Genomic DNA, 9797 nt, shown 5'->3' on the forward strand with positions numbered 1-9797 from the left:
CCCTCCAACTGCTACTTCTTTCTTTCAAAGGTAGTAGCAGACCCCTGCTTGTGAGCCCTGACCACTTACTCACTCTTCCTGCTCGCTATTGATCCAAATCGAATCGGATCGGTTAATGATAAGCCTTCACGATGCACCAGTCCTTCAAAATCCGACAGCTTAATAACAAGGATTTCCTACTTGCACATGCATATACATTATTCATATGTACAGAGTGTTCTTTTTAAAATGTAACCATTTAGTAAAAATTTGTACCTACAACTTTTAGAGATGACTCAGCTGATAACAATATCTTCAAATTTATGACAAGCAATTATGCGATTTTGGAACATTCTTAAAAGTTTGAGTGGTCACTCTTTCGGTGAGTTCTGCTGACGAATAGTTAAAAATAAACGTTTAAATCTAAGTGTGTTGAATACTGCAACGTGAAATCAGGTTTTCTCATGATTTCACACATATCGATATTCATTTCCAATGATTTATTGATTTGTATTCTGTTAATTTTCTAATACTTGCAGATGTAAACCATAAAATTATGATAAAAAAACGTCAAAAACGTAGCAAACGGTGTATAGATGTCAAATGCGTATCGAAGAACATCGACGACCACCTGAAACTAATTTTTCTGTCCCTCGGGATCAGTATTGTTTTTCTATATACCTATAAATCCATGACAATATGTATATAAAATCTCATGGTAGGTTCGCTCGCGTTGTTTCTCTAAGTACATTTCCTATCCCGCAGGAACAGTATTTTTTGGATAAAAGATACCCTATGTCCTTTTCTGTGTACCCCTGACAAGTGTGTACGAATTTTCATAATGATCGGTTGAACAGTTAAGGCCTGAAAACGTAACAAACAAACTCACAACTTTTAAAATCAAAATATTTGTATAGCAATAACTAAAAGATCAGGAATATGCTCTAAAGAATGAATAATAGAACCCCAATTTATAAGGAAACAGTTAGATCACTAATGTTTAATAGAATATTTTCAAGAATAACTTTCCAGCAAATCAATTTTACTTGTTAATAATTAGGTAACAACAGTTAGTTAGTGTTGAATCTATTACCGTGGTAACCTAATCTCAGATCAGTTAAAATGCGATTTTTCTAGTTTTAGCAACCCTCTTTATAGATAATTCTAGTTTTGACTAGGTAAAACTAGAATTGCTCGATAATCTTAGTTAAAACTAAAGCGTCTATTCCACTTAAACCACAGTTTTTATTAAAGAATTAGCCAAAAGTAGAATTGACTAAAGAAGAATATGAAAACTCCTTTTTACTAATTTAACTGAAACGGGTGTTTATTTTTGCGTTAGGGATATTTTTCTGTACCTACATGCATTTATTTTTCTTGTACGAATGTGCAAAAATTTTGTGGTCTCATTAACACTGCACGAGGTATTCGCTTTTATTTCGAAAAATAATGAGAGCAAAACAGTGGGCGTAGTGTAAAAAGAAAAAAAAAAGGTGCATGAATCGATTTGTTAACCTTGCCCTCAAAACGAAACGGTTAATGGAGCATATAGTGCTGATGAGTTCTTGAAAATGGGAAAGTAACGGTTATCATCACGTTCGCATTCTTCTATCGAACGAATGTTGTCACACTGATCATTCAAAACTAGTAATAAAAAAAATATTCCGTTTTTGCCATTCACTTCTTTAAGTTTATGCTATAGTTAATTAAAATTTACTTGACCACGAGACTCGTTTGACTTTTTAAGCAATAATCTTATCAATTACTTGTATTCTTTTCGATATCGATTGAAGAATGTTCAATCCTTTCGGAAAACTTTCATCTTATCGCCTCTATTATTGTCAATTTCTATAAATACTCGGATTTATGTATTATTTATTAGGAATCTTGCATTTTATTTTATCTTATGGAAAGGGAGCCCCACTGAAACTTGTGTAAGGAACTCCAAACTCCATCAATGGGTTTAAACTAATTTAAATTGTATATGAAATAAGCGCGACAGGGTCTCGTAAATTGATAAAAATGTAATCTAATTTTATGAAATCAAAGGAAATAATTCATATTTCCGGGTCCTTTTAAACCAATTTTCAAATTTGGACACGCAAAATTTTGCACATTACACAGTGTACATTGGATTAAGTGAATTTCAATTGTAGATGTACCAGTTCGCGCTAGAAACAAACAAGGTGACATGTCTTTTGAGGAAAATGAGTTTTTACTATATCGAAAGAAATGATTTATAATTTTAATCAATTTTCCAATTTGGATGCCCAAAATTTCCTCTCTGCAGTGGTTCAAGCAAATTTAAATATGAATGACAGAAACCGCATAAGGAAATTGAACGAAATGATTTATAATTTCCTGTCCTTTTTAACCATTTTTCAAATTTGGATGAGTAAGATTTTGTTCTTTTCAGCGACAACAATAATTATAAATATTGATCTTCTAAATCCCTGACTACGATTATGAGAATATTTTTCATAGAAAGAACATTGTTTTGGTCCCTGTTAAAATAAAGATTTTTATAATATTAAATACGATTTAAAAGCGTTCAAAATGTGGTATTAAGGGCGAATGATGAGGATACCATGGATGGAGAAGGTTAGAACTGAAGAGATATTTGCAAGAATAGCAGAATAGAGGACTCTATGGAAGTCAATAAGAAATAGGCGAGATAGGTTGGTAGGATACGTTCTCAGGCATAAAGATCTAGTAAGAGACACATTAGAGGCAGAAACAGGAGTTAAAAGGAGTAGAGATAGACCTAGATTAGACTACTGTTCGCAAATAGTTAAAGATGTAGGATGTTATAGTTTTAGAGAAATGCGAAGATTAGCTCAGGATAGGAAAGAATGGAGGTGCGTGTCGAACCAGTCTTAGGACTGACGACCATTATGATTTAACCAACGATTTACATATTGTGTGGGAATTTCAAATCTATGTTTCGGTCTTCTAAATGCCTAAGCATGATTATGAGATTAGTCTTTATAGAAAGAACATTGTTTTGGTCCCTATCCATTGAACGCTTTTGGTGTAAAAATCTAAAAATTACAAATTTGTCTTCAAGATTGTTTACATGTCGTTATTATTATAAGCTCAATTGTTTCCGAGGTATAAAAATTTTAACACTTAACATTAATGTACCGTTTTACCATTTACTAATAAAGATATTGGGTGCATGTAGGTGTTAGTAGTATAGGTAAAAAGGTAAATCTGATGTAAATTTTAAAAATTATTGCAAGTTGCCCAATTCTAAGTCAATACCTTAAGTGTGGCCTTCAATTTATATTGTAATATTGTAGAATTTAAACGAGGTATGAATTTTATTGATATTACCTAAAATTGGGTTACGTACCACTTATTCAAAACAATTTTGGTTGCATTGAGGTCGCATAAATGATTACAAAACAAGTGAATTTTGACCATAAAACGAGAATTATAGGAATAAAGTTAAAAGTTAGAAGTTTCATGACATATTTACAAGCTAAAAAGTTAGTGTTGGTTCATTACACAAGACGAAAAGCACAACTTTCTGATAATGTTAGAAAACTACTTTATGCTCAATTACTTCCTTTACAGTGAAAGTTAATTGTTATCTATATTAAGTCATAATTATCCCAATACAGTTTAAAATAAAAATAAATTTCCTGGAAAATGTTTGTGATTGTTTTATAAATGTTTTTACTACCTACTTATTGCAAAAAAACTAAAAAAATAAGAACAAAATAAAGTGTATTATGTTTTTCAACATTTGGCTGTAATCTACAGGCTATTACTTTTCATAGAAACGATTTTTATTAGAATTTACTAATCTAATCACAATTGCATTTGAATTCTTCCGATAAATAATTCTTTAGGAAAAGTATGGGCGGGGTACCATATAAATTGACGGGAAATTCTGAAACAGCTTTACCTTTATGGTTTTCTATTCCAGAATGTAATAAAATAAGCAAGAAATTTAGTTTGTAAGAAAAGGTGAAACGATGGTCAATTGTTTGATTGTTGAATTACTGATTTGACATTAATGAATTACTTAAAAATGTTAAAAAACATTACTTCAATTAATCTTATTGTCAAAAAAAAATAGAACAGTTACTTTTAGGTAGGTATACTACGCCATCTGTTTAACGTATCTATACAACACATCAGGAAAGTATGACACAAATTCAATAGATGGCATCTCAAAACCTTCACATGTTGCCTAAGGCCACTACGATTTCACTATTTATTAAACGTCTAGGTACATTATTACTTCATAAAATTGATGCTAGGGAAAAAACAGAACTGTTAAACAGCAATTATCCTTTAACATTCTTATCATGCCTTTCATAGTAGATACGCATTATTTGGAATTTTGATTATATATTATGTGATTATTATTCATTATATGTAACGGTACCTTAACTGGACTTCAAAACGTAAAACTAATCGTTCGTGACGTAATTCCTTAACGTCAATGATTGCTTACTTCCTTGACTTCAGTTGCTTTTAATCTTGTTAATGTTAATACGAAGTAGGCGTAGAGTTTGGAGAACTGCATAACTGATGCTTTCGAAATAGATGCATTTAAAAGGATTTCGCTAGATCCTTTCGGAAAATGACCCTCTGCCAAACTTTTTGAAAGTTGGGATTCTGGTAATTCTTACGACTTAACGCCCTTTGAGTCTTCCAATATACAAGTCGAGGGCTGCCAGGATCCAAGGTTCTAAGGTTACAACGAATTGACACAGGATCCTTTTCCGTAAGGATCTAGCAGGGCCCTTTGAACATCAGGTAAAACAGTGAGAATGAATAGAAATGTATCTGTATATCGTCATTTGATTAAATAAGATAAATTTTCTCTTTTCGCATTTTCAATCGATCTCATTTTTGAGTTTTAATTAGTGAATATTGATATAATCAACAATCTAATGTTAGTCGTTCCTTGTGTTTTAACTGTTGATTTAACTTGACTACTGTCTTGGTCTCGTTAAATGTACAAAAGCAAGGAACAGCAAGACAAAAGTGGTGGCACAGATAGTGGAGGTGAAAACTCTAGTCAGAAATAGTGGATAATGCGGGGAGGTGCGGGGAAAACCTTGTAGGACACTAAAAATGTTTTTAGAAAAGAATGTACTGATGGAGGCTATTTATACGAGCGAGTGAAATGTTTAAAGAACTCTTCATAGCATTGGTATTACTCTAAATGAATGGATAAACCTTCAGGTCTAATAAATATTTATGATCTAAATCAGATTTCAAACATAAAATAACAAAAGCAAGTACTTCAATTTTATTCGTTAAAAATGGTTGAATACTTTATAAAAGAAACATTAACTAAAGAAAAATAAACTAAAAAACAACTGATCTTCTGCTCTGCTTTGGTATTAATCACTTTTGTAAATTAAAAGAAAAAACCATTACCATATTGTACACTTTGGTATATGGTTTTTCATGCAGTTGAAATTTGTTTGAAACCAATTTAAATTTTGTAAAACACTTTCGACTCTGATATTCACAGGTAGATGTTCATCATTGTACATGAAATTTTGGTCTTCTATTGTTTCACACCAAACCTGCAAGAAAATACAGATTCTATCTAGAGGAAATGCAAAATTGTTGATCGGTAGGTACTGATAAAAAATTATGTACTAAACAAAATCGAGCCTGAAATATGATGTCAAAAATTAAAAAGAAATATTTTTAAACTCTTTGTTACTTAATCTATCAAAAACACCCCTCGAGTTGAAAATCGACTGACAGATGAACAGACGAATAATCACAATGATGAATGTGAATGATCTGATAGGGTAATGTAGGTTTTCACGACTAGTGTCTATAAATGAAGTTAACATTCTCAGAGTTGGGTTGCCATGGTCCGTTTTGGTTTAAAAGTCCAAAGGTTTCTTTTTTAGCTGCGAAATCCATCTTCATCCATAACCAAAGACACTTCACATTTAAAAATTCAAACAGGCTTTGGTCTCGCCATGACTACTGACGAAACATTTGGAGTTCTAAACCAAAAGAGATCATGGAAATCCAGCTCAGATAATATTATTTGTTTTTACAAAGGTTCAGTTACTCATTTAGAAACCCTAAGAAGGTTAGTAAGAGGGTAACAGTTACATCTAAACCTTTTACCTGTGAGTATCCTATAAAAAACAATTGCTCATTGGTATAATTTTCCAGAAATGGTATAACATCTTCATTTGATTCTTTGGATTCCTGATAAGCCTGATAGCTGGTGAAAACACCGACAAAATCTGCTATATTTTCATTAGCACTAATTCTCCAATCACTGTCACTAACGTTGTAAAATTTTCGAAAACATTCTTCATGAAATTCGTAGTTTAAGTAATCTTTCTGGTTCCACCAATTCGTCATTTGATTATTCGAGTCAAATCGGCGACCTAAGAAACAAAACTTCATAATTGGGTATTTGCCCAAATTGGTTTTATTTATTCATCATCATAAGGTCGTCAGTCCTAAGACTGGTTGGACACGTACCTCCACTCTTTCCTATCCTGAGATAAACTTCGCATTTTCCTAAAACTAGAACAGCCCGCATCCTAAACTATTTGCGAACAGTAATCTAATCTAGGTCTACCTCTACCCCTCCTAACTCCTGTTTCTGCCTCTAATATGTCTCTGACTAGACCTTCATGCCTGAGAAGGTGTCCTACCAACCTATCTCGCCTATTTTTTATTGACTTCCATAGAGTCCTCTGTTCTCCTATTCTTTCCAATACCTCTTCATTTCTAACCTTTTCTACCCACGATATCCTCATCATCCGCCTATAACACCACATTTCGAACGCTTCTAACCTTTTCTTTTCCGCCGCTCCCACTGTCCATGTTTCGCACCCGTACAACGCCGTGCTCCAAACATACACCTTTAACAACCTTTTTCGAATTTCTAAATTAACCGTTCGCGAGCATAGAAGTGACTTCTTTTTATTAAAGGCGACACGACCCTGCGCTATCCTCTGCTTTATATCCCTACTACTCCTTCCATCCTCACTTATCTGACTTCCTAGGTATCTAAAATCAGCCACTTCTTCTAATTTTTCGTCTCCTATCTTTATATTCGCTCTTTCCCTACTTTTTCTTCCCTTGCATACCAGTATTTTAGTTTTACTTTTATTTATTTTCATACAGTACTGATCTGTCAGTACCGCTTCCATTTTATTTAAAGCTATTTTATTTATTAATTAAAAAGATTTGTTTTAATGTAATACTCTTTGAAGATGATTTAATAGCCGAAACGCTCCGTGCGTTGTAAAGTAACGGAAACTTTGACCCCCACATCCCTCCACGTAACTGGATCTCCCTTCTTTCAAATTGCCTTGCGTAATTTATGGACAGTTGGATAGGAGAAGGTAATAAAAATTCTTTTGAAGTAAACTAAGTAAATTCGCTATTTCTTCCCCTAGTTCTAATATGAAGAGTCAAGGTAAAAGAGGGGATAATGTCTTTATTGGTTATTGAACCGACACCAACGTTTCGTCTCTTGTTGGGAGTCTTTATCAAGGTAGATTCTAACTGACTAAAAGAACAAGAGGTGAAACTGTGGTGTCGATTCTATAACAAACAAAGACATTATCACCTTCTTCTACCTTGATTCTTTTGTAAACTAAGTAATTGTAGTTAATTAATTCAACTAGATTACCGTTCCAGTCCAAAGAATGGGACATTTCATGACCGATTAGACTTCCTAAGGCACCAAAATTAATTGCCCTGTAAATCAAAAGAAAATTTAGATAGATTTATGTTGGTGTTCAGTAAGCAAATACTGTGTTACCTACCTGGATGCATTTCTATAGTAAAATGGCGGTTCCATCAAGCCTAGGGGAATAACTAAAACAAAAAATTATTTTGTTTTGTTTAATTTTATGTTTAATTTAAGGCTAAATCATTTGCCATATAACACTTACTTACGCTGTTTTGAAGCACATTATAATATGCATTTGTTTGTACTGCTCTTTCTGGTACCCTATTAAACACAATTTATTAAACTAAGGGCGAATCAGGAAGTTTCACACGTCGGTTGGAGTTGCTTTAGAGGTCCTTCCTTCTCCTCGGTCCACATCTAGTATCGGAGACGGAAGGATCTCTGCAGAAGCTCGTCACTCACGCTAGTGAAACGATATTATTGGAATTTAGACTTGACAATTTTAGTATTTGTTTAACCGCCAAAAAAATTTAGTCAATAAATACCTAACTCACTTACGCTATATCATCCACTTGTTGGTTCAACTTTTCCAACATTTTTTGAATGCGAAAGCTTTTCAATTTTATTACGTTGAGGAAGTAGTTTTCTGTTATGTTAAGCTACAAAAAAGAAGTTAGTTTACGTAAGCAGAGTTGAAATTGGACCATTAAAATTAGAAATGCAAAAATGAATTCGTAATCATTGCCCAATTAGAATTAGTGGCGTCCTACATGGAGCTTTCTAAAACTGTAACCCTATTCCTGTACCAAAATGTTAAAAATTAAATTCTCTCCAACTGAGGGAGACTGCAATCAAAAATACAGTAAAAACAGTAATAATTTCTCTATACATATATGTATAATATTAAATCTTATAAACAATGACTAAAGGAAATACTACAAATGGCNGTATATGGTTTTTCATGCAGTTGAAATTTGTTTGAAACCAATTTAAATTTTGTAAAACACTTTCGACTCTGATATTCACAGGTAGATGTTCATCATTGTACATGAAATTTTGGTCTTCTATTGTTTCACACCAAACCTGCAAGAAAATACAGATTCTATCTAGAGGAAATGCAAAATTGTTGATCGGTAGGTACTGATAAAAAATTATGTACTAAACAAAATCGAGCCTGAAATATGATGTCAAAAATTAAAAAGAAATATTTTTAAACTCTTTGTTACTTAATCTATCAAAAACACCCCTCGAGTTGAAAATCGACTGACAGATGAACAGACGAATAATCACAATGATGAATGTGAATGATCTGATAGGGTAATGTAGGTTTTCACGACTAGTGTCTATAAATGAAGTTAACATTCTCAGAGTTGGGTTGCCATGGTCCGTTTTGGTTTAAAAGTCCAAAGGTTTCTTTTTTAGCTGCGAAATCCATCTTCATCCATAACCAAAGACACTTCACATTTAAAAATTCAAACAGGCTTTGGTCTCGCCATGACTACTGACGAAACATTTGGAGTTCTAAACCAAAAGAGATCATGGAAATCCAGCTCAGATAATATTATTTGTTTTTACAAAGGTTCAGTTACTCATTTAGAAACCCTAAGAAGGTTAGTAAGAGGGTAACAGTTACATCTAAACCTTTTACCTGTGAGTATCCTATAAAAAACAATTGCTCATTGGTATAATTTTCCAGAAATGGTATAACATCTTCATTTGATTCTTTGGATTCCTGATAAGCCTGATAGCTGGTGAAAACACCGACAAAATCTGCTATATTTTCATTAGCACTAATTCTCCAATCACTGTCACTAACGTTGTAAAATTTTCGAAAACATTCTTCATGAAATTCGTAGTTTAAGTAATCTTTCTGGTTCCACCAATTCGTCATTTGATTATTCGAGTCAAATCGGCGACCTAAGAAACAAAACTTCATAATTGGGTATTTGCCCAAATTGGTTTTATTTATTCATCATCATAAGGTCGTCAGTCCTAAGACTGGTTGGACACGTACCTCCACTCTTTCCTATCCTGAGATAAACTTCGCATTTTCCTAAAACTAGAACAGCCCGCATCCTAAACTATTTGCGAACAGTAATCTAATCTAGGTCTACCTCTACCCCTCCTAACTCCTGTTTCTGCCTCTAATATGTCTCTGACTAGACCT

The 9797-nt window shown here is 33.1% G+C and overlaps 1 protein-coding gene across 1 annotated transcript in view; it reads right to left on the bottom strand.

The window, feature by feature from the left end:
• Positions 1 to 5367: 5367 nt before the first annotated feature.
• LOC108740491 (neprilysin-like) overlaps positions 5368 to 9797 on the bottom strand; it is a 9462-nt gene continuing 5032 nt past the window's right edge. The window contains exons 5-10 of the mRNA XM_025976531.1: positions 8189 to 8289; positions 7893 to 7951; positions 7764 to 7815; positions 7628 to 7695; positions 6100 to 6368; positions 5368 to 5534 (exon numbers count right to left, since the gene is read on the bottom strand). Of these exons, the coding sequence (XP_025832316.1) occupies positions 5379 to 5534; positions 6100 to 6368; positions 7628 to 7695; positions 7764 to 7815; positions 7893 to 7951; positions 8189 to 8289 (705 nt within the window). The 3' untranslated portion in view covers positions 5368 to 5378. The remainder of the gene's footprint in view (positions 5535 to 6099; positions 6369 to 7627; positions 7696 to 7763; positions 7816 to 7892; positions 7952 to 8188; positions 8290 to 9797) is intronic.

This window comes from Agrilus planipennis, unplaced genomic scaffold (assembly GCF_000699045.2).
Source record: "Agrilus planipennis isolate EAB-ADULT unplaced genomic scaffold, Apla_2.0 scaffold21, whole genome shotgun sequence".
Taxonomy (NCBI): domain Eukaryota; kingdom Metazoa; phylum Arthropoda; class Insecta; order Coleoptera; family Buprestidae; genus Agrilus; species Agrilus planipennis.